Source organism: Lepidochelys olivacea (genome assembly GCF_965140295.1).
Source record: "Lepidochelys olivacea isolate rLepOli2 genome assembly, chromosome: 7".
Classification (NCBI taxonomy): domain Eukaryota; kingdom Metazoa; phylum Chordata; order Testudines; family Cheloniidae; genus Lepidochelys; species Lepidochelys olivacea.
Window position 1 is genome coordinate 45,184,688 of NC_140417.1, and position 25,897 is coordinate 45,210,584.

Here is a 25,897-nt window from a genome sequence, read left to right on the forward strand (position 1 = left end):
CTTCATAACTAAAGGCTTGTGTGAAAGACCTGAACTCTATGACTCAACCTCTTTTGATCTGATTTCTTCATGAAACCTAAATAAAAACAAATATTGAAAAAAAAATACTTGCCACTTTTGCAGGATGTCTGTGGTTTAACAGTATTTGTAAAGTTTATAGAAACCCCTCACTGGAAGGTGCCAGTGAAGTGCTAAGTAGTAAAGTATTTGTTATTACAATCCCGTAGACTCTGGGTTTCTGTCCCACTTGGGGAAGGCTCTTTCTCTCTTCTATCCCAGTCTGATCTTTTCTCCTTCAGAACTTTATCTACCTTCAGCTTGCTGCTTATGACTGCTATTCCCAGAGGTATTTAGTAATAGAAAGATTTGAATGTCAGAGGAGAGTTCATTCATGAAGACACTTAGTAGTTTGAAGGCATCTTTCATCCTAGGATCCAAGAGCGCTTTGCAAAGGTGGGTGAGTTTTGCTAACCTCATATAGTTAGGTAAATGGAGGCACAGAGGGGTTTAAGTGATTTGCTTCAGACAAGTCAGTGGCAGAGTCAAGACTAGATTTGTCAGGTCCTTGCTCTAACCACTGGGTAACACTGCCTCCTTGTTTAGAACACTAGAAACGTGTGTGGCTCTTATCATTAGTCCTAGTTGAGATGTAGTAGAGAACCCAGGGAGTTACAGAAAGGAGGGAGAGAAAGATGGCACAGGTCTGTTTTGCAGCATTGGTCTGGGGAGCTTGGGGAAGGATTATACCACACAATCCCTCCATGAAATCCCCAGCACTCTGAAAAAGCACTTGCAAGGAATGCACAGGGAGGGAAGGTCAGGTGGTCCCCAAGGAAACTATAGGGTGTGTATGTCAAATCAAGCTATTGTGCACAAAACCGATACTGATACCTGGGAAATGCTGCACACATCAGTTCTCACCTCCTCTGGGATGATAGTTGGCATTGGTCTGCATTGTCTGTGGAAGGCAAGGAGACAACGATGACCCCTTCCAGTGCAGAGAGCACTCAGGAGAGCTGCATTGTTTCCTTCCTTCACTACATACAAGGAAGGTGTTCGTGGAAACCCAAAGGTGTTATAAGAATTGGGGCTCCCAAGATCTGAATGAAATGCTGCTGACATGAGCATACATCCCCTCCATCCTACTCACGTGCTTGACTAGCAAGTACATCTTCTGTCAGTCACCACGTGTTCTGGGCTGCATTTGTCTCACAGGCCAAGCTCCTCAGAGTTATTTAGGCACCTAAATTTCAATGAGAGTTAGGATACCTTTGAGGATCTGGACTACAGGGACCACTGCAGTAGCCACTAGGTGAGCAGGGAAGACTTGAAGTATCTGTGCCCCCTTTGTGCATCTTACTCTTAAATCTGCCTGCTGTCCGCTAGGTCTATTAAACCCTCAAACCACAGCTGCAGATATTTTTCCTGTTATAAAGTGTATGGTAATTTGATATAAATTAATATACATTTTAAAAAAAATTAATTATAATCTTTTTATTTAAAGGAGATTAGTCTTTTAAAAATCTAACCCTCCTGGAATAATGCTGAGGTCTTACTAGGACCAATACTGGGGCCAGTACTGGGGTCTGTATTGAAACCAGTGCTGCAGTCTTACTGGGTCCAGTACTGGGACCAGTGCTGGGGTCTTACTGGGACCAGTGTTGGGACCAGAACTGGGACCAGTGCTCAGCACTCTACTGGGATCAGTACTGGGGTGTCTATTGGAACAAGTGCTCGGGTCTTACTGGGCCCAGGTCTGGAACTAATACTGAGAGTCCCCTGTACTGATCCTAGTAAGACTCCAGCACTGGTCCGAAGATAGTTTCCAGTACTGTTCCCAGTACAGACTCCAATACTGGTTCCAGTAGTGGTCCCAATAGAGACCCCAGCACTGCTCCCAGTACAGACCCCCACATTGGTCCCAGTGATACACCAGTAATGGTCTCAGTGCAAACCCCACACTGGTCCCAGTATAGATCCCAGTAATACTCCAGTACTCATCCCCATACTTATCCCAGTAAGACACCAGTACTGGTCTTTGTACTGGTCCCAGTATAGACCCCTGTATTGGTCCCACTAAGACCCTTTCTAATCTTGCAGCTGCACTTTGCTTTCGTTCACTGGAGGTGTCCTCCCGACATGCCCCGTGCTGCTTATCTGCCGCACATTAACCGTCTCCTTCTGGGGAGTGTGAAATGTGGCCATAAATCATCGTGTGCAGCTGGAGCCAGGAAACTCTCACTGTTCCATCGCAAACTGCACAGGGTGGAAATCCTGTCCCACCAGGCCACTGATTTATGCTGAGGATGTGAGACCAACCGAAGCCACATTGCCATTGAAAGAGGCTGTCTAACATAGCTTTTCACTGAGATAAGTTGTTTCCTGTCTCTGTTACTCTGAGCTGCTTTCCCTGCACCCTTCAGCTCACACCTGGTTATGACTCGTCCAAGGCTGGTTGTGTTTATGCTGTTCTTGCTTCACCAGGATTCACCCCTCCTCCAAAGGGGCCAAATTCTGCCATCGGATCCATGGTGCTGATCTCAGATAATCACCTTGATGGCAGCAGTTTGGGGCTGAAACACAGGTATAGCCACTCTGAATCAGGATGGATCTCCTGTCTGGCACACTGGGGCCAGTAGATCCCAAAGGGGATGTTCAATGCAAATCGCCACTCAGCTAGTTCTGCTCCCTTAACGCTTACTGCAATGGAGGTCAGTTCAGAACTGAAATTAGTTTTGAATTTAAGTGAAAGTTATTCCAGTCTTTAAGTAGAAGTGGGCCATGTTGATTTTCACAGTACCTCGTTTGTGCATTCCATAGGGCTGGGTTTTTCATTGTGGTAAAATCTGGATCCTTCCTAAAAGGAGTTAGTGACCATCTTATAATTACAGGATAGCCCTTATATGGCATTGCCATCCTCAGTACATATGCCTAGCTAGCATGACATAGGAAGATCACAGCAGTTTGCAATTTTGTCAAGGCCCAATCAATTTCATCCTGTAAGTGTGGTACTCTGGATCTCAGGAGAGGAGGAGTACCTCCCTGCCCTGCTGACTCAACAAGCCAGCTCTTATCTCCAGTGCCCTGGGCTTGTCCACACCTGCCAGAGGGAGCTCGCCCCATGTTGCTTTGTTTACATGAAGCAGCAGGAGCCTGGCCTCACAACAAAAAGAAAGGAAATTCCAAAATAAAAACATCATCCCCTTGCAGTGAAAGTGGCTTATTGCAGCTCAAGGAAAGGTGCAGTGTCAAACACCTCAACGAAAAACCCAGCCCTATGGAAAGCACGAGCCAGGATTACACTTGTCTTATAGCTCAGCTCATGCACATACACTACTACCCCAGAAACCATCTCAGTGATCAGCACCCAAACAGTGTGAACTCAGTCCCTACTTTTAGGGCCCAATTCAATTATTTTGGGGCTGGATCCAGCTTCCGCTGAAGTCAGCAGTAGTCCTTCCTTTGGCTTTAATGTTAACTGGTCTTTATATGTCTTATTACAGGCCAGACTGGTAGATCCTCTACCTAGTATTAAGGTTGCCTGATACTTCCCATTAGAAAACCCTGTTTTCAGTTGCTTGTAACTTTGCCGAGCTTTAACTGTCCAGGTGAAGTTTCCATGCTAGTTGTCTCCCTCAGGCTGGCATGGTTCTGAAAATTTCAGCCAAAACAGGCATTCCCGCAGAACATTTAGATTCCATCAAATCAGCATTTTCAGACAGAAACCTGTTCCATCAGACAACTTTTGACCAGCTCTGCTTTTGACCTTAATCTCTGTGCCTCAGGTTACCATCTGTAAAATGGAGATAACACCCCCCCTCCTCTCACAGGCGTGTTGTGAGGCTAGGTTAATCAATGTTTGTGAAGTGCCATATAACAGCCTACATGGAATGTTACTGGGTGGCTGGCCCCTCAAGAGGAGATGGGCCCTGCCCACCTGTGACACAGGCTATACTCCCCAGACGGAGGAAATGAATTGTGATGTGCGACAAATGGTTATGTGACTAAACCAAGCCTTGGGGGTGGAGGGAGTGTTAGAAAAAGAGAGGCTTGTGGACAGTCAGGGGGGACAGGCTGAGAGCTGGAGCAGAGAACAGGCTCCTCAGGAAGGAGGAGCTAAACCCAGGTGGAAACTGGTGGAAAGATGCTGCAGGGACCCTGAGAAACCAGGAAAGCAGCAAAGCTGGTGGAACAACTCCAGGTAGGAGAAGCCTAGGAGAGGCCACTTGAATTATTTTGGGACTTTGAGGATGGTTTGAATTATTTTAAACTTTTTGTTAATAAACCCAGACCCCAGGGAGGGGTGTTACTAGACTGTGAAAGCTTTTTTTGAGTTATTGAGGAATCCAAACAAAGGGAAACTGAGGCAGCATGCGTTGGAGCCACCTCTGGCCATGAGGAGGTGCTTGGGAGGTGGCCAGCTCAGTTACAAGGAAATTAATAATTCGGTCTTCAGAACAGGGTTTGAATAGTGTGCGGTAAACAAGGCCTGGGCCACACATTGAAGAATAAGGATAAAACGAAGTTTGACTAGCTGATCATTCACTGAGCACCATCCACCCTGGGCGCTAAATGATGCAGGGGTCCTGTGGAAAAACAACAGTGCGAAGCAGTGGGAAAAGGGGCTAATGCAATCCTTGAATGTGTAAACAGGGGAGCAGTAAGGAGGAGGAGAGAGCTGATTTCACCTCTGTTTACAGCATTTGGGAGACGAATACTGGAATCCTGCTGATAGTTCTGGTGGCCACATTTCAAAAAGGATGTTGAAAAATTGGAGAGGCTGCAGAAAGAGTCACAGCACTGATTTGAGGGCTGGGGGAATGCCTTATAGCGAGAGACCTGAAGATCTCATTCTGATTAGTTTATCAAAAAGAAGACTGAGAGCATTAAAGTGCATTAGTTCTGTCACAGGGAGAAAATACCAGGTTCTAAAGGACTCTCTAATCTAGCGGGAAAAGGCAGAACAAGAGCCAATGGCTGAAAGCTGAAGCCAGTCAAATTTAAATGAAAAATTAGGCACATATTTTTAACAGTGAGGGTGATTAACCATTGGAATATACTACTAAGGGAAGTGCTAGATCCTCCATCTCTTGATGTCCTCCAAGGGGTCATCTTGATGTCATCTCTGGATGGCTTTGTGGAAGATAGGCTTTAGCCAAGCACAAGTTATCTAGCTTAATACAGGAGTAACTGCGTGAAATTGAATTGCCTCTGATACACAGGAGATCAAACTAGATGATCTATGGTCCCTTCTTGCATTAAACTGAAACTACTAAGTATGTGATCATAGAATTAAAGACTGTCTCATAATGTGTACACACAAGAGAACTGAACTAAGATTGTATTTGCTAACTTGGTAACTCTCATTTTCTAACTTTTGAGGGCTTGAATTTACAACAGCAATAATGTTCTTTTAACATAGTTCTTTTGTTTGTAACTAGTGTTTATAATGCAGGATAATGAACTGTGCATTATATTTCCTTTGTCTGATGGTTTGCTGTATCATGAAGAGTTCCTGATTTAGTATATTGGGTGTCATTTTATGTTCTGGCCCACGCATTATGGTTATTCTATGTTTGCACAGTTACTTCATCTCTAACGGTATCTATCTAATTAGGAGCACATGCAATTATTTTGCTCCTTAAAAAAGATTACAGTTTGGATATATTTACGAACTACAGTGTTGGGAGCTATACGCAATTTTTAATTAGTTAGATTCTGGTAGCCTTAAACTCAAAGCATTTTTGATTTTGTGGATGACTATGGTTGCATGAAAGATCAATCTTTTTATAACATATGTACTATTATTATTATTTTGATTATACTAGCATCTAGGGGCTCCAGCCAAGATCAGGGCCCCATTGTGCTATAGGGTTGGCACCTCTGAGCTACAAAAAAACAGGACATCTGTTATGCTCCTGAGCGCATAAAACTGGACAGCTGGCAATGTGTACTGAGCTCACGTGCAGATTTCCCAGGACAGCTGCCTCCAAAAAGGGACAATCCTGGGAAAACATGGACAGGTGGCAACCCTACTGTGCTAAGCACTGTGCAAACGCGTAGTGAGAGATGGTCTCTTCCCCCAAAGAGTTTACAGCATAAATAGGCAAGGCAGACACAAGAAGTATTATTATCCTCATTTTACAGATGGAGAATGTGATTTGCCCAAGGTCACACTGGAAGATTTGTAATCAGAGGAGTGAGGTTCTGGAACAGCCTCCCGCTACGAGTTGTGGGAGCAAACAACCCAATTCATTTTAGGCTAGAGCTTAATAAATGTCTGAGTGGGATTTTATGCATCAGTGGACACGGCAGCCCTGGGATCCCTTCCAGTTCACGTCTTATGATCCTAAAATCTCATGCTTCAGGTAGACCTGTAAGGTCTAGAAGGGATTTCCTGCCACCCCCAATGTATTATGGTGTGTGGTTGTTCTGGTTTGATTTTTGTCTCCTTCCTCTGAAGCAGCAGAGATGGCCACAGCTGAAGAAGGGACATGGGACAGTGTGGCCAGTACTCAGAGGTGACACTGAGAATTCTTTCTTGAGCACTGTCTGGTGCGTCTTACTCACATGCATAGTTTCTGTCACCGGATGTGGGAAGGAATCTTCATCTAGGTCAGATTGGCAGGGATCTTGGGCATTGGCACACCTCTGTCCCTCCTGTTCTCTGCCTATGACACACCATAATTTAGTGTCCTGAGGGCTGTAATACTTTGCACTAATTTTGATGGTTAGCCTTGGTGTATAGGTGGCTGGGGTGGCCTATGCTATACAGAAGGTCAGACTAGATGAGCAGTTTTCAAACTGTGGGTCAGGACCCCAAGTGGGTCACAACCCCATTTTCATAGATTCATAGATATTTAGGTCAGAAGGGACCATTATGATCATCTAGTCTGACCTCCTGCACAACGCAGGCCACAGAATTTCACCCACCACTCCTGCAAAAAACCTCACATCTATATCTGTGCTATTGAAATCCTCAAATCGTAGTTTAAAGACTTCAAGGGAGCAGAGAATCCTCCAGCAAGTGACCCATGCCCCATGCTACAGAGGAAGGCGATCGGGGTCGCCAGGGCTGGCATTAGATTTGCTGAAGCCCAAGCCCCACTGCCCTAGGTTGAAGCCCAAGCCTGAGCCCCACTGCCTGGGGCTGAAGCCCTTGGGCTTTGGCTCCTTTCTTGGGGTGGGGGAGTTCGGGCTTTGCCCCACCTAGAGTAGCAGGGCTCGGGTGGGCCTAGGCTTTGGTTCCCCCTCCTGGGGTTATGTTGTCAGAAGGGGTCACGATGCAATCATGTTTGAGAACCCCTGGACTAGATGATCTGATGGTCCCTTCTGGCCTTAAACTCTATGTGGCAGAGGCAAGAATTGAACACAGATCTCCTGAATCCCAAGTCCAGTGCCTTAACACCAGGCCAATTTTCCTGTACAAATAAGTTCAAAGGTAACATTTTCAAGAAGAACCTAAGTTCCATTTTCAAAGCAACTCAGGAATCTAAATCTCAAGGAAAGTCTTTATGCACCATTCTGAAAGAGAGTTATTAGGCTGCTGGTTCATTTCAATGTATTGTTTGTGTAGGTTACTACTTGCCTTGAGGTACTAGAGTTTGGCTCTTAGGTAGATCAGTTGAGTTACACAGGGTGTGGAGTGCAGGTAGAATTTGGCTCTTACTCAAACTCCCTGTTTTAATTGACACTGAAATACATACCAGTATGCCAGAAACCACACCATGCATATTAAAAGTCTGTATTCTCATCTGCAAAATACTCACAGCAGCCATGATTAAAACTTGCATCAATATGATACGTACATAGCAAGACAATATCACTTCTTTAAACTCCCATCAAAGCACACCTAACCCTAACCTGGGCCACTTTCCAACCCTGGGTGTTAACTATGGCTCATGGCAAAAGTCCCTACAATTATTTTGGACCTGGCATAGTAACCACTTTGTCTCATCTCAAGCCAGACTGATGCTACACTTGGTTTTTTTTCTTCTCTAACGGTCTTAAAATAAGGTCAGAGTAAATATAACCCACCCCTGTTGGAAGTGGGGAATTTGTGAAGCGATCTGTCCCTTCTATTCTTATTTTTAGTAAGCAGGGCAGTTGTAAGGGCTGCCTAGCTCAGTGGTTTAGTTGGGGAGTTTTTTTTTTTTTTGGTCAATTTACTGCAAGATTCCAGCTGAGTTAAAGTGAACTTTTTTTCAGTTTCACTTGCTGTCACTACTCAGGACTGCCATCAGAAGGAGATCACAGGCAACGCTTGCACTGCTTTCCATATCACTAACTGGGAGTGAAATAAATAGTGCGCGGCTCATTGTAAGGCTCCTGAAATGAATGTGTGTAGAAACCTAAGCTAGCTCCTTCTCCCCAGTGCAGGAGGAGTGTCAGTCACTGGAGAGCTCTGTCTCTTTCTCCCCTGTTTTCACCATTAGCTCTACTGGGGCCAGGTCAAGTGGAGCTGTCCAAGTTCTTGACAGGTAATTTTGCTTCTTTCTTATCGCGTTACCGAACCTGCATTTGAAATGCATGTGCACAGCTCATGTGTTAGAAATGGAGAGATCACCTAGCTCTGGGAAAGCAATGATTATTAATTGCATCTTGGGAACCAGAAAGCTCTGCACAGAAATAGGTCATGGAGCAACATCTGGTCCTAGTCCATCCCTCTGCCAGATCCCTGAGATGTCTTTGCTCACTGGCCATGCAGAGGACCATCTCCTGGGTGTGTGCATGAGGACACCACATAGTAAATGCCAGTTACTGGATTTGGGTGCCCCAGTGACTGCTGAGGGTTGGAGCTTTGCATAGGGACTGGATGCTATTTGGGATAAGAGAAGCATAGGATTGTTTTAGTTTGTGCTAATAGGTTTCTCTTTATTCTCTTATTTCTCTGCTGGTTCTGGATTATTCCCACTGGGTCTGCTCTGGATTTCCACAGGGAGAGGTGTCTAGACAGGGAAATTAGGACTCAGAGCTGGGGAAGGAGGTTAGTAGGGGAATCTGGGACCTGGGACAAAGACCCTGAAAGGGATCTGCTGATTGGATTAGGGGGGTCTTCAACCTGGGAGGCGCTTCAGGTGTCTTGGATCCAGACATGGACCTTGGTACTTTTGGTGGGAGGGTGCTGGGGGAGTCTGGGACCTAGGACCATGCCCTCGACCTCAGGACCACCCCTGTATGTGAATCTCCCTGAGCTGGGCTCTGATCCCACCTTTCCTCTCTAGCTTGGGGCTGGATGTGGCTCAGACACCCTGTTTAGCTGAGCATTTCAGCAATACCCTCCAGCTCCCAGCAGTCCCAGCCTGTACTCAAGCTGCTGCCATGGCCCCAGGATTTCAGGGGGGGAGTCTAACTCATGACTTTGTGCCAACATATGTCCTGCCAACCTGGCCCCATGGGAGACACAAAGCTGTCTTCACCACACAGCAGGGTGTAGCAAGCAATTCCTACATGTGCCTGCAAATCTTGGGCTGTAGCACAGCCTCCCTTGGTGCCTCCCCATCATCTCCTAAGCCAGGGCTTGCCCTTGTGCTCACTAGCACAGCAAGTGCAGTGAGCTATCAGATATAATCACGGCCCCCTTCTTTAGCTCCTTCGCCCTGAGGATCCCAAAGTGCTTTACAAACTGTAGTGACTTAACCCGCCATTTCCCCCATCCCCGGAGGTAGATGACTATTAATATCTGAATTATTACTTATGCCATAATTTTAGACAGGGAAACTGAGGCACAAAGCAGCTACAGAGGCTGTGGGAGAGCCACAGGACTAGATCCCAGATCTCCTGAGTGCCTATCCCCTGGTTCTAACCACTGGGCAGAGCTCCCTTGTGTGAGTATTGACATTTGACCTCTGTTCATATCCATCACCCAGCAGTGCTACTCAAGGTTCCTCCATGCTCTGCCTGGTCAGAGTCCTGATTGTGAAGGCTCCAGGACCCTGGTAGATGTTGGGGGAGGGGCTGTTGGAGCCTGCCAGTCACTGTAAGAAACATAGCCATCCACACTACAGGAAATTAACAATTCCATGTGATGGTACATGCCCTCCTGTGCCAATACTCCTAGGAAGACACCCTGGGGACTCATAGCTGCTAGGGACTAAGGGTTGAATGCTCAAAAGGAGTTAGGTGCATAACTTCCATTAACTTCATTAGAAGTTAGGCTCCTAAGTTTTATTTAGGCTTTTAACTATTTTTGAGTAGTCAGTCCTAAATACCACCAGTCCTCCTGTGTACGGAATCCTGAGGGCTAGGGACAGCTCCTACTGTAAGACACTGTTAGAGAGGACAGTGCACACCTGGCAGCACGAACTCAGCCCCTGCGGGGGATAGGGGAGAAGACAAAAGCTGAGGCAATGGAAGAATAAAAAGGAAAAAAGTTTGTGCCTCCAATTCCACCTCCCCATGTCAGCTTTCAGATTAATGGCACCTCCCTGCGACACATAAAGCTGGGTTGACAGCCAGTGTGACCTGGGATGTTAACCTTCCCCAAAGTACCTTTCCTAGGCAAACTCATCGGAAAAGTAGCAATGACCAGGCTCCAGCAGTCCCATTCCTTTCAGATGAAAGCCTACCACCCGTGACTCATGTGCTCATCTCCACAAGACTGTGGTACTGTAATCCCTGCTGCCTAAGGCAGCCGGCCAAGGCCTGTTAGACTCCAGGCTGTGGGCTGGCAGCTGTGAGCACATCAGATCGGTTCTGCATGTTTTACACCAGTTCCCTGATTGCTTCTAAATCATCTAGTTGAAGGACGTAGTCCTAATCTTCCAGGCACCAGATTTTCAAAAGTATTTAGGAGCCTAAACATTCAGAGGAGTGCCTAGTGTGATAGGCACCTTTGGAAAAAAATAAGTCCCATTGATTTCAGTCAGAGTTAGGTGCCTAGGCACTTTTGAAAATCACACTTGGTACCTATCTGTATCCTTAGGTGCCTAATGCTTTTGAAAATCTTGCCCAAAGTCCTCCAGGGTCTTGAATCAGGGTATGTCAAGGCCCTCCTCTCCATATATGCTCCACCAAGACAGCGGTGCTCACTGGGGACACAAACTAGAAGGGGCTACAGTGAAACTGGCACAAGCTGGAGTCAAGGCATTCTTAATGCTGGGTCCTTGCCTGTGGAACCTCCTACTGGAAGAGTTCTAGGGTAAATCCTGGCTCTACTTAAGTCAGTGGCAAAACTTCCATTGGCTTTAGTGGAGCCAGGATTTCACACCTAGTCTGTCTGTTTTTAGAGGCAGGGGCAAAACCTGCCCTTTCCTGGGAGAAGGGTAGGGAGAGAGGGAGAATTCTGGACTGTGTGGCTGGACTCTGGGATAGCAAGAGCAGAGCCCGCTGGGATGATTTATATGATTAACTTAATGAATTTTGCACCTAGACACTACTCTCATTGGCACCCAGGTGGCTGGGCAGACAAATAGATTGACTAGAATGGCACTAAACATGGGTTTTCTGTCTAGAAATCCCTCTTACAGCAGGTTGAAACTGGATGATTCAGGAGCTGGGTAATGGGAAATAGAGACATTTACACCTACATCACTGGTTGAAACCCAGCCGAGGTCAGCAGTAAATAGCCCTTTTGTGGAGGTAGCTGTCTGGTGGCCCCTATGTGAAATGAGCTGGTGGCACTATTCTGTTTCTTAGCAGACAGTCCTTTGATCCTGAAAGCCGCCATCACAACTGGCAGGACTCAGCAGCCTTGCTGGCTATGAAGGGACTGAATGGACAGAGAGTAAACTCTTCCCCCCTGGCTTATTCAGGTACTTATCCCATGCCCATCACCATAGTATCTGAGCACCTAAAGGATTATTCCCATTTTCCAGTTGGAGAAACTGAAGCACAGAGAGAGACTAAGTGACTTCTCCAGGGATGCCCAGGAGAATCTCTGGTACTGTGAGGAACGGAACCCTCAGAACCCAAATAGAGCTTCTCCCTCAGCCCCCGAATTGGCCTTCTCAGGACAGGTGTGAAGCAGGGAAGCTTGCACACCTGCTGTCCTTGTACCTTATGGGACTAAAGAGAAGATTCCAGTTTCCTGCACTGTGAGTTGGGAACCTTTCACCACCACTATAAAATACCTGGTCAATGGTTTGCTTTAGAGGCAGCCCACCTCTCCCTCTCCTGAAAGCAAGTTGTCAGTGATGGGCATAGAAAACGCAGAACTGGTACTCATCTCTGCAGGTTCCTGGGGCGCTGGTTATACACACTTGGAAACTCACCTCGTTAACATTGCGCAAGGGCGGAATTTTTCCAGGTGATTTGGTGCTGCACTGTTTCTGCAAGTGTATTTCTCTGACATGTCAGGGACAGGCTAGACAGGATGGCTTCATTTCCATATAGGAATCTTCCAGGGAGGGGATGTTTTCCAAACTGTTGCAACTGTCCCCTTCTCCTGGAGATAACATTTAACTTCCCAGACAGCGCAGTGCACTTTCTGAAGAGTTCATAGGAAACGACAGTGAGCCCCGATATCTCTTGATCTGCCAGCAGCATCTGTAGAGACATGAGTGTTTGGTTTCTCGGAAGGTGAAAGTAATTTCCCATAAGGTTAAAGCAGATCATTCTTGCTACAGTCATTGAAACGAAAGGTTTCTCTTTGCATTGCCTTGCCTTCTCAGTCCCTGTGTATTCAGTATTCTGTCCTCAGTTTGATACAGGGCTTGGGTCAAATTCTGCTCTCACAGCTACTGGTGTGAATCACGCCTGACCATATTGATGTCAGTGGAGTTACTCTGGACTTACATCATAATAAATGAGAGTGGACTGTGGCTCTTTTTTTTTGTGAAATGAGAGTTTTGCTCTGTGAATGTTTCCTTTTGAAGAGAAAGCCACAGTTCTATAGTCAAGGCTATAACAAGGGCTCCATTATCTACCCCCTCGATAGTCCTTTAAAAAAGGTTGTGTGTACTCCACATTTTGCAGGTGTGCATGGTGGCTGGAGGATAGGTTTCTGGCAATCATACAAACCGTTTCTGAGGTCGGGGTCTTACAGAAAACAAATGTATTTTTGGCATGTATTTCTACAAAACGAAACTGACTTAGCAACTGCAGATTTCCCTAAGGAGATGAAGTGCTCAGGAGTGTTTCTGGAAAGTGGGGTGTTCAGTTTTGGAGATAATAGAAAGGTGTGAATACATTACAGGCCTCCACTGAGGGCATTCTTGTCATTCAGGCCTGGTGCACTTTGCAAAATTCATCACAGGTCCACAAGTTCTCTTATGGCAATTATAAATCTCATGGTGTAATGGCTAGAGTGCTGTCTTGGGACTCAGGACACCTGGGTTCTAGTCCCATGACTACCAGTGGCCTGCTGGGTAACCTTAAGCAAGTCACTTTGCTTATCAGTACCTCAGTTTCCCCACCAATATAACATGAATGAGGTTACCTCTTTGTAAAGCCCAGAGATCTACTGATGAAAAGTGCTCTGTAAGAACTAGGTACTATGATTGTTACAAGTGCTGCTGTCTTGTACAAGCCTAGCATCGACTCCTGTGGTGTTTAGAAGCCACCCCTCCAAGGACTTTTGCTTGCCAGTCTCTTCTAATCCCCATGCCCCAACAAATACACACCTCTGGGAAAAAATGTATGAACACACTGTCAGCTCCAGGTGACCTTCATACATTTTTCTGCAGGCCTAATAGACTTTATGAAGCTTGCCACACACTATAAAGTTTGCCATCGGTCTGGTAGGATTTAGAAAGTGTCCCTGTACGGGGACTAGGCCTCTCCGAATCTGTACAAAGGAAAACACTTGAGTTCTGCATGCTATGCCTGCTAAGCTTGAACATGTACACCCAACACACAAAGTCTGGGGTTAGTCCACCCCTAAGCTACTCAGCAGGGGGATAGTTTCCCTGCATGCACACATCCCCTGGGAAGTTTGCTAGAACTTAGAAGGAAAGCTGGAGGGATTTGTAAGTTTCATTGGCAGATCCAGCACAAGACCCAGAGCTCCTGTTCCAGGGGTTTGTCAAGACCTCTGTTGGATCCAGCACTCATTACAAGCGTCATTAGACTCAAAGTTCTGACTGCAACGCCGAGGTGTGTCAGATCAATCCATACAAATAGAGTGGGCTGGGGCAGAGGGGGATGGAAATTCCCCATGCAAAAGATTGGTTGAGCTAGGATTAAGGTTGAAAGATCATATCAACACATAAGGTAAAATCCTATTAGATCATTGTAGGTTTACAATAAACAAATGTTGGAAGATCACAAAATTCTAAGTTAAGCCTGCACAATTTAAAAATAAAACCCAAACAATTAAAAATATGGAAGTGCGGAATTAAGGTACCATAGCAACCTTAATTCTGCCCCCTGTCCCTGCACACTCCCCCTCCAAATACATCCTTTACATTGTATTCCCAGTCTGGCCAATGGCCTGCTAGTGACCTTGGGCAAATCATTTCGCTGCTCTGGGCCTCAGTTTGCCCAAGTTTTCATTATCTGTGAAATGCAGATAATGACACCGACCTCCTTTGTAAAGCCATTTGAGAGCTACTGATGAAAAGAGCAATATAAAGGCTAGGTATTATAATTATTTCATTGGCAATGTCAGCCACTCCCCATCAGTAATGCTCTCATTCTGCATTAGAGGTTGTCCAAAAATGTCCATTGAAAGTAAATTGTTTTCATTGTCTGAGTGGCATTTCTCCAAATACAGTAAGTACCCACTGTCCACAGGCTACCTGCATGACTACAGTTTCTTCACCACTGCTTTGCTCAGCAAGCCAGCTTCACTAACATCTTGTCATGCACTGCACATATACATGCTATAGCCATGTCCATTCTACCTGTTTACTCATCTTCTCTTCTACGTACGCCACAAGCAGCCTCCACAACCCACTCTCCACCACTATTCTAGAAGTGTCAAAGCCACAAGAAACTGAGGGAAAAATTAGGCCCTCCGGGACACCTGTGCAACCCAGTTTCCAAAGGTGCAACTGGGTAGAATTTAACAAACACTGCCATTCAGGTGAGAACAGGAACTTCTAGGCATTATTTTAGAACAATACAGAAAATCTTATGCTATTCTATAAATCGACAGTGCACCATCACCTGGGATACTGTGTTCCACTTTAGTCACCTCGGGTAAAATCTTCTACAGTGATTCAAGCACTCGGCAGCCTAAATCTCATTGAAAGCCAGTGGGATGTAGGCTCCTAAGTACCTACATCACTTTTGAAAATGTGATTCACCTAAGTGACTTAGGAGCATTATTTAAAAAAATGTTACCCCTGGGATGAGGGGAACCCCATCGTGGGCGAGAAAAGGTTAAAGGTCACTTAGGAACATTCACTCCACCTGCATGGTGGTTAGATAGCTACTTGTCAGCCAGAAGGAGCAGGACTTAAAGACAGATCAAGTGCTAGCTGATACCTGGGCTTTATAAGTAAGTTGAGAGTGTTCAGACGCAGGGAGAAGCAGTTGGCTGGCTTGCTCCTCTGAAGGGCTGAAGAAAGACTAAGATGGGGTGGACCAGTGTGGGATACCAGAGCTGGGGAAGGCAGTGGAACCCCAGGCAAGGGTTGAGAATAGGATGGGGTGTTACCTCCCAAGGGGTTTGGACTATTCACTTCTCAGCTGGAGGGCTGAGTGGTGTGCAAAGACAGACAACCTGATGGGCATGCTGGAGATGAAACCCCATGCAACATTACACCCTAACGCATGGGAGCACACTGGTGGTGAGCACTCACCATTCCAACCCCTCATTCAGGAAAGGGAGAAAGAAATTGGCCCTGAAAAGGGCAATAACAATGATCCTTGGTTGAGAAGGGGATGGAGCTTCCACAGGAGGAGAGATTAAATGGACCAGGAGTCTTGAGATTGGCAAGAAGAGGAGAAAGAGCTAAGGGCTTTCTGTCGGGGGGAGAGATACGCATTGTCTTTCCATATTCAATGCTGTGATTCCTGAGCAGAGAATGGTTTTGATTCCCTGGCCACACTATTGTTGACTATTTATTTTGTGATCAGAATTCCTGCCGAAAGGGGATTCAGATAAGGCTGCAATCTCCATCTGCTTAGTCACTCCAGTAGGGCTCAGTTCGCTAGGCTTAGCATAGTCTTCTAGATGCTTTCTGTATTCAGTGCAGTAGGAAATAAAGAGCAGAGATCTGGCAGGTCAGATAGCAAGCATAGTAAGCATCCTTCCCAGGCAGAGCAGCAAACTGGAAGCTGTGCTGAGAACCAGGCAGGCACTGGCTGCTCAGCCCTCCACCAGGGATGGTCTGACACATAACCAACACAAGTAACTGCTGGGGGCTCCACCTATCTGCCTCAACTCAAGGCCGGATTTGCTCCACTTCCACCACCCTCTTCTGACAACAGAACCCAGGGAGAAGGTCCATTGACCCAATCTCCCATCACCAGCCCTGGGGTCAGAGGGTGAGGAGCTTCACAGTCTGACTTCCTTCTTCTCTCTGGCAACAGGACTGGAGGAGAACAAGCATGAACAAGAAAAATGACTGGTCCCCACTGTGCTCTCAACAGCTCATGGCCTCAGTTACTACTTGGAACCATACATGCACTAAGACCAGAGCGGATTCCAACCACAGAGAGCTCTCAATGGGACTTGGGGAGAGAAGGGTCAGATGGGAAGGGATGGAGTGGACATTAAACAGTTCTGCTCTTCTGACATCTTTCCCTCGATGTTAGTTTGTCTAAAGCAGTTATAGAGGAACCAAACAAAATAATGTGTCGAAATGAAAACCCACCAGAGAGAGACCTGGCCCTAGGTTGTACATGCTTGCTGTATCCTTCACAGGTTACTCCATCCTACTGGAAACAGTATCACTGATACAGCACCTGTCATCCAAAGGAGCTAAATGTTCTACAATCCCTGGGCTGAATTTACCCCATTCTGTCATTGTCCATCTGGTACCCAGTCCGTGAATAATTAGAGAACTTCTACCTTAAGGGCTATCACCAACGCCACATTCACCTCCTAAAAATAAATAGCAGCGCAAGGCTTTCATGTCAGAGGAGCGGGTGGGGAGAACAAATAACTGCTTACAAAATGTTCTTGTGCTTCTAGAAGGCAGCTGTGTCCTCAGACCCTCCTCATGAGCAGGAATGGTGACATGCTGTTATGCCTAATTCTATCTCCAGTTCTTGCAGGTGGAGACGGGGTCTGCTTGCAACAGAAGAGAAAGAGAGCAAGGAGGTGCGATTTTCATTCCCATTGCTTCAGCTGCCCATGGAAAAATAGCCTATTGGGTCATCATCTGGAAGACGTGGCGAGGGGCACCATGAGCAGCAGTGAGAAGCAAATGGACCCTGACTCATCCCCTCTGCCTGAGCCACCAAAGAGGAAGAGGGGAAGACCAAAGAAGCAGCCACAGGTGAGTACCCAAGGCCTTAGGAAGACAATGGAGAATGCTGTGTTGTTAGACTGTTAGATTAATAAGTAGCCACTGAGCAGGCAGTGGCTCACTGGCAGCACCAAGAAAAGCTGGCATTAATGAAATTATTAAACTAAATTAAACTATGCTGTGCAGGACAAGGAGTGTGAGGGGTCTGGGAGCAATGCGCTCTGTAGTAAACACTGCTGCTGCTCAAGAAAGGGACAGCATGGTACACTACGTGTTATCTGCCACCAATGGCAAGCACCTCGTTGTCTCAACCAGGTCTCCAAATTGGCAGCCCACGCCCACCTGGGCCATGGAGCCTCATCAGGAGAGTTAACCTGATGAGTGCCAGGGAATAAGGCTGGGTGCAATTTTTTTGGTGAATAGTTTATTTACTGAACAATGCACATTGGGGTTGACTGAAATGATTTGCAAATCAGGTTCAATATGGTGAATCGTTTTGGCCACAGAAAAAGGGAAGGAACTTCCAGATAAATTGAAACGTTTTGTTTAAAAAGAGTTTAAACAAAATATTTTGACTCTTTGTTTCAAAATTCAGCTATCTTTACTAAAAAACACACAAAAGGATGAAAAACACTTGAAAATGAAATGACGTGTTTAGTTTCAGATGGAACACAATATTTATTTGACCCAAAACAAATATCGGGGCGGATTTTTTTGGTTCATCCACTGAACTGAAAAATCAGTTATTCCCCAAGCTCTACTACTGTTTTGCTTCTGTGCGCATGACTTGGGGGTGGGGAGAAGAGGATATATGCTCTTTCACTCCTCATTCCATGCATCACAGCTCGAATGAACAAAATTTTGTCCTACATATATACACAATGCACTCAGGTTCATATGCCTACAAAACCAAATACATGCATTTGTGTTTATATATGCACCAATATATAGATAGAGTGCAGCTAAATTAATAAATATATGCATCAGCATATGCATCTTCGTGTAATGAAATGTGTGCATAACTACACACAGACATATCCACTGTGACGAAGTGGAGAATTTTCTTAGTGTTTTGCATGAATACTGTGTGGGTCTTAGTTTCCCTGTGTGCTGTGTGTTTAACGAGGTGGTGGGAGAGGGAGTTTGTTGTTGCAGAGGACCAGGTGTGACCTCGCTTAGCAGCAAGGACCCCGGACAATTGCCTGGATATGGGGGACCCTAGCAACTGGTGACCTGGTGACCAGGAGGCCCACCCCAGCTTGGCAGTCAGCCAGTTCTGGCCAGTGGGAGGACAAAGGGATGAGGAGAGAGGACCCTGGTGACCTGACCAGCCAGGTCCAGCCAGTGGGAACGAAGGATGGAAGAAAGAGGGCTAAGATGACCTATTTACCTAGGACCAAAGACAAAGGACAGGGGAGGAACTGTTGTGGGAGGTGATATAGGATGATCGGCTGGAAGGAGTGGGCTTCTGGACTGGGGAAAGAGAGCAGCCAGAGCCCACCTGGATACAGGCAAGACCAAGATGTACTGTGCTGAGGGTTGCTAGGCCCGAGGGCCCAGAAGTTTCCAGTGCTGTGTTCAGATGCTCAATAAACCCTTCTGTTTTATGCTGGCTGAGAGTCACTCCAGTCTAGAGATCAGGGTTGCATCATTCCCTCTGGGAATGGAGGCCCTGGGGGTCCAGAGCGAGTGGCCTCCCTGAGGGGGCCCACGGTGAGAAACAAGTGTGCTGAAAGCTCAGAGAGGTGCGGTTCCAGGAAGCGGAGGAGCCTACAGCTTAACCCCTGAGAGAGTGGACCCCGGAAAAGGGCTGTCACACTGAAGGGGGTTCCTCCCAGGGACTGTATGGAGCCGAGAGACAGCACAAGTCCTGTGAATCTGTGACACCCACAGATGCTAAGGCATCCTTCTGTCTATGCACACACCTATATGTAGGCTTGGAAGGATTAGATTTTATAAAGGTAAATGTCAGTAAATGTAGATTTCACCCTATGCACACAAATCAATGAAAAAATATTTCCATCAGTGACCACTGAAATTTGCAGATAGGCAAAGTAAGAAAAATGCTGCTTGAGAATTTATTAGTGTTTGACTTAAGGATATTTACTTGGTATAGTTTGCCATGCAATTTGTGTTTGAAGAGTTATAAAGCTTTATAACTTTTTGAATCTCAACATTGACGGTCATTAAATATTTATTGTCGGACTGCTGAGCTTGAATTAATATGCAAACTAGATACCATTAACTTGGGTTTGAATAGAGACTGGGAGTGGCTGGGTCATTACACATATTGAATCTGTTTCCCTAAGTTAAGTGTCCTCACACCTTCTTGTCAACTGTCTACATGGGCCATCTTGATTATCACTACAAAAGTTTTTTTCTCCTGCTGATAATAGCTCATCTTAACTAATTAGCCTCTTACAGTTTGTATGGCAACTTCCACCTTCTCTGTATGTATATATATCTATATCTATATATCTGTATATATCTATATCTTCTTACTATATGTTCCATTCAATGCATCTGATGAAGTGGGCTGTAGCCCACGAAACCTTATGCTCAAATAAATTTGTTAGTCTCTAAGGTGCCACAAGTCCTCCTGTTCTTTTTGCGGATACAGACTAACACGGCTGCTACTCTGAAAAAAATGCAATTATTGAAAAGGATTGTTTTAAGTTGATGACTGAGCTGACATGTTGTGAATTCCTTATAGCTATCTACATAGGCGGGTGGCTCCTAGACGGCTCAGAATGGGATTTGTATAGATCCTTTCATGTCTTGGTCATGGTGGTTCCAACTGAGATCAGGTCATGAGTGATGGAAAGCCGGTAGCACCTGATGGCTGTTTGGTAGCTTGTGTGAAATGAGTCTGAGGCCTAAATCCACTTCTTAGTGGACCATAACATGGTTATGCATCACATAGCTGAATTGCTTTCTCTCCATAGAGGTCAGCCTTTCAGGGCAGGACCAAGGCATATTAATAGGGAGGGGAAGAGAGAGCTTGTACAGCTTCCGTCCTATGGATAAACAGAGGACTTCTGCCTCCAGGGCTTTCAACATAATACATCTCACACTCTCCTCATTTACAAACTTAAAACAAAGAACCCTGCTTGTTTTTACTTTTTTCCATCAGAGTTTAAATAAGGAACCCACAGAATGTGAGCCAATTCCTGTGCATGTGCCAATTCATATAGGTTTGCTTTATACAACCAAATACTTTTTCTCTCTTCTTCCCTTTCTATGCTTCTATAAAGCTTTATTCTCCTGTGGGTACTGATCCAGTGAAAGTAAGATGCCTTCTGAGTCAGTACTGAATAGGTGGCACTGTGCTGCTTAGATGCACTGTCTTTTAGAGGTGACATAAAATCAAGGGCTTCCTAACTGCTTGTGGTCCCTTGGTACTTTCAGCGAGAGTTGAGAAGTTAACCCTGGTGTGTTGGCAAAATTCCAATTCAGGTAACTACTTCCTGAATTCCCTCAGCAGTTTAAATTGGAGCAGGTGTTCTTTGCTCGCTGTCCTGCACTGTTCTGTAGTGCTGCTGTGTTCCATACCCAGCAGTGGCTGCATTTTAGCTCTAGAACGTGTGATCCCTTGCAGCCGGTATAAGGTGTATACTTTCCTGGGAACCTTTAGGGGTTACATCAGGAGTTCTATCATGCTTTCAGGGGGGAGGGGCACAAGGGACACCTCCTATTCCCAGCTGCATAACATCCTTTTAGCAATTTTTAGCACAGGAAAGTATGTATCTATCTTGAGAATGTCTCTGACTCCCATTGCTGTAGTATCAGAGCACCTCACAACCACCATGTGAGGTAGGATGGGGAACTGGGGCACAGAGAGATTGTGTCTTGCCCAAGGTCACATAGGACGCCTGTGGTAGAGAGTGGGGAATTGAACCCCTGTGGTCAAGTCCCAGGCTAGCACCCTCATCACTGGGCCCTCCTTCTTCCCTGGATACTGTATGTTCTGCAAATGTACTTTAACTGTCTTCTAATGCAGTTTAGCCACTGGAAACAAGGAGCAGAGCCAGTGCCATGTGACTAGCCAGCACTCTGTGGAACACCAGCAAGTGTGTTGGGCGCCGCTCTTGGTCCACGGGCCGCAGCAGGAAATACACTGGGCTGCATACTTGAAGTTATCGTTTGACTGCTTGGTGTTCAGAGTGTCAGAGTAACAGTTACCCTCTTTTTGTCCAAGCAGGAGCTTCTGGGACCTTTGCCCCTAAAGAAACCACGAGGAAGGCCAAAAGGAAGCAAAAAACGGAATGCCCGTGATGGGCAGACGGTAAGAGACCATGGCATGTGCTCAGCTTATGGAAGGATGCAGAGCTCACCGGAAAGCAAATCCTTCTCTCCTCCAGGCTTTTGCTGGGAGAGCACGAGAGAGGCGCTCTCTCATTTAAAGGCAGGCAGTTTGTGTCATCTCCTTTTTCAGTTTTGTTTAAGTCTTTAAGCTCTGACAAACTTTACACTCCTCTCCCACTGTTACCATTACATCATCACCCTCTGCACTCTGTCTGCCACCACTGATTGTCCTCTATCATCTGCTGCTGCCTAGTCGTCTTCATCCTTCTCCCTTTTTGTCAGCCCTGCCTAGTCCTCTTTGTAGTCATCCTAAGCCTTTTCACACTAAGCCTCTGGCACCCAAAGGGCTGCCTCCTTCTTTTCTTCGTTCTAGTCGTTGTCAGCCTCAGCATCATCTTCCTCCTCATCCTAATTGTCCTCCTAGTCATAGTTATCCTCCTCCTCACCCTACTCCTCCTAGTGGTGGTCCTCCTCCTCATCCTTCTCCTCTTCCACTGTGTCTTTCCTCCTCCTCGTGCTTCTCCTACACCATAGTCCCCATCTGGCACTCTGTGCCTCCTAATCATGTTCCTCCTTCCCTTAGTCCACTGCCTCCGCTTCCACTGCCCAGTCCTTCTCCTAAATCTCCACCTCCTGGTTCCGCCTCCCCCTACTTGTTTTTGTCTTCATCCTAATTTGCCTACTCCTCTGACATCCTCCAATTCTGCCTGGTTGATATCCTCCTCTAGGCTGCCTCCGTCTTCTGCTTCATCTGTTTAGTCATCTCCCAAGTCCTCCTTCCCATAGAGCTCCTCCTTCTAGGTGTCCTAGTCTTAATCCTAATTTGCCTGCTCCTAATCCACGTCTGCCTGTCCTCCTCCTCTCTGATGCCTGGCCAGCAACCTCCTCTGCTTCCTCTGTCTCTACCAGGTCATCACCACTATTTGCCTTCTCCTCTTCCTCCTAAGACCCTGCCACCTCCTCCTAGTTAGTATACTCCTAATCATAATCCGCAGTCACACAGGAAGACTTTAAAATGAAGTCACCCTGACCAAGTTTAGGCCTCGCCTACACTTAAAAGTTAGGGCAACATAGCTACAGTGTTATGGGGTGTAAAAAAATTCACATCTCTGAACACTGTCACTATGAAAAATTCACACACACACCCGAGTGCTGTACCCATGCTGATCCAACGCATGGTGTAGATGCAGCTAGATCAATTGAAGAATGCTTCTGTCGACCCAACTACCATCACTTGGGGAGGTGGGGTTCCTACAGTGGTGGAAAAACCCTTTTCATTGCTGTAGGAAGCATCTACAGCATGGCACTACAATGTTATAGCTGTGCCACTGTAATGCAGACATGGCCTTAATGTGTTGATCACAAGTGCAATAAGTTATGAAAGAGGACTAGATCATGTCTTTTGTTATAACTAAAGGTAGAATCTTCAGCTGAGAAAAGACCAAGAGGGAGACCCCGAAAGTGGGTAAGTACAATGACATCAAAATCCTCTTTTGTTCCTTCTCCTTGAGTTCCTTCTCTCAAAGCCCAGAGGATCCCCCATCTTTCTGGTCTGCTCCTCTTCTCAAGCTTCTTAGCTGTGCTGATGCTCTTTCAGCCTAGGAAGCCCTGATGCAACCTTCTTTGGGTCTTGAGCACTGATCTGGCCAGATAGGAGAGCAAGATTCTTCCTCCTTCCTCTCCCCTGCCACCCCCAGGGGCTGAACATGCTGCAAAAACATTCTTATTCAAGAACCTCTGGCAATATGTTACACTTAATTCAGGAAGCAACTCTCTTCCACTCCCTATTCCTGATGCTTCAAAAGCAAAGATTCCTGAGTTTCTCAGCAAGAACTGTGCTTTCCTTGGGAATTCTGATGGAGTAAGAGGGATTCATAGATTTCAGGTTCATTTCAAAAGGGGAATTTAGAATTCAAGGGAAAGAGAAGGTCACTGGAGTGAGAAACCTAGAACTCTGACAGCAGAGGGTTCATTAATCTAGCAGACAAAGACATAAAGAGACCCAAGGTCTGGAAGATGAAGCTAGATGCTTTATTTCTAGCCTGAAGATGTGCATTTGTAACAAAGTGGGTAATTAGCTGTTAGAACAATTTACCAAGGAATATGGTGGATTCTCTTCACTTTACGTCTTTAAGTAAAAATGCGGTGTCTTTCTAAACAGAATGATCTAGCTCAACCACAAGATATGGGCTAGTTGCAGGAATCTGTGAGTGAAATTCTGTGACCTGTTATGCAGGAGGTCAGACTAGATCAGTGGTCACTAACCAGTTTATCGCGATCGACTGGTCAATCCTAGAGGACCTCCCAGTCGATTGCGATCTCTGGCGGCGCAGTGTGGCTGCTGCTAAGACAGGCTCCCTGCCTACCCTGGTCCCATTCTGCTCCCAGAAGCAGCCAGCACACCTCATGGCCCGGGGCTGGGGGGTTTGTGGGCAGGGGTCTCCCTCCGCACACTTCTCCTGCCTGCAAGCACTGTGCCCGCAGCTCCCATTGGCCGGGAACAGGGAGCTGTGGCCAATGGGAACTGTGAGGGTGGTGCTTGCAGAGAGGGGCAGCACAAGGAGACACATGCCCCCATCCCAGGCCACAGGGGTGCGTTGGCCCCTTCTGGGAGAGGCGTGGGGCCGGGGTAGGCAGGGAGCCTGCCTTAGCCTTGCTGCACCTGCCACCGACCGGGAGCCACCAGAGGTAAGTGCTGCCCGGCAGGAGGCCGCACCCCAACCCCCATCCCTGAGCCCCCTCTCAGAGCCAGCAGCCCATACAGTCTCCCAGAGCCCCCTCCTGCACCCAAACTCCCTCCTAGAGCTTGCACTTCTCACCCCCTCCTGCACCCAAACCTCCTGTTCCAGGCTCAGCCCAGAGCTCCCTCCCACACTGCAAACCCCTCTGCCCCATCCCAGAGCCTGCACCCCCTCCCAAACCCCTACCCCAGCCCAGTGAAAGTGAGTGAGTGTGGGGGAGAGCGAGTGATGGACAGAGGGGGGGATGGAGTGAGTGGGGCGGGGCTTTGGGGAAGGGGCGGGGTAGATCCTGGGTTGCCCTTAAATTCAAAAAGTGATCTTGGGAGTAAAAAGTTTGGAGACCACTGTACTAGATGATCACAGTGCATCCTTCCGGCCCTAAAATCTATGAACTCAGAAGATGATGCCCATGGAATTCCTCCCTAAGAATAAAGAAAAGGAGTACTTGTGGCACCTTAGAGACTAACCAATTTATTAGAGCATGAGCTTTCGTGAGCTACAGCTCACTTCATCAGATGAAGCTCACGAAAGCTTATGCTCTAATAAATTGGTTAGTCTCTAAGGTGCCACAAGTACTCCTTTTCTTTTTGCGAATACAGACTAACACGGCTGTTACTCTGAAACCTCCCTAAGAATGTAATAAGAAGGCTGTGGGAGATGGGAGTTGGAGCTCAGGGAACCCACAGGCATGAGGGGAAACTTGTGTCAGAAACTAATGCTGCATTAAATCAGTTCTGCAAGCTTCCTACTCCCAAGCCTTCTGATGGCTTTGACCAGACTGGTCCAAGTTGAGACCCTTCCTGTGACAGATGATCTGATTCATCAATAATATATATTTATAACCAAGGAAGATAAGTACGGAGGGAGGATAGGATTAAAAAACTCCACTGAAGCCAGACTGTAGTCATGCTCTGATACCTATCCCCAGAACAATGGATAGACCCATGATAAACATATAAGCCAGATAGGTTCATTGGCTTCTTTCAGAGCAACCAATGAAGGGCTGCACTGGAGGCTTGGAGGGAGGGAATTCCCATGGGGGAAGTGCCACAACTTGGAAGGATTGCAAGGTGAGCTCCCCTAATACAGTACTCCTAGGAGGAAGCACTTGACAAACAGTTCGTGAGGGAGGAATGTCCTCTGGACATAGCTCAGGGCTGAATCTCCCACAGGGAAGGCCAGAGAAGAGAAATGCTATTTACATATCAAATGGCCTTTTCTTCTCTGGCATCCAGCTGAGAAAAGGCCACATCTAGTTCAGCTTGTGAGAAGTGTAAATCCAGAGACAATACTCTAAACACTTCTTCTGTTTTAATTTCCTCTTCTCTCTTTTTACTTTCAATGCCTCTAATTCTAAGGAAATCCACTGTTGTGTGGGGCTTTTAGCCCTGGCCCTGAAGGGAGTAACCTCTAAGGAGGGTACAGAAGGCAAAAGGAGTTCTGGAACTTACGCTCTCCTCCCAGTCTTGGTCAAGGGCCATGGACAAAGGTGTCCTATCCCATTGAGTTGTGTGGCCTTCAGGCTATGGCAGGCAAACGCAAGGGGTGAGG

General features: G+C 46.5%; 1 protein-coding gene across 1 annotated transcript in view; it reads left to right on the forward strand.

Moving 5' to 3' along the window:
- The first annotated feature begins 4,065 nt into the window (after positions 1-4,065).
- Positions 4,066-25,897, forward strand: part of LOC311524411 (uncharacterized protein) — a 43,428-nt gene continuing 21,596 nt past the window's right edge. Inside the window, exons 1-4 of the mRNA XM_084635473.1 lie at positions 4,066-4,201; positions 17,098-17,330; positions 21,502-21,585; positions 23,023-23,070. Of these exons, the coding sequence (XP_084491599.1) occupies positions 17,238-17,330; positions 21,502-21,585; positions 23,023-23,070 (225 nt within the window). The 5' untranslated portion in view covers positions 4,066-4,201; positions 17,098-17,237. The remainder of the gene's footprint in view (positions 4,202-17,097; positions 17,331-21,501; positions 21,586-23,022; positions 23,071-25,897) is intronic.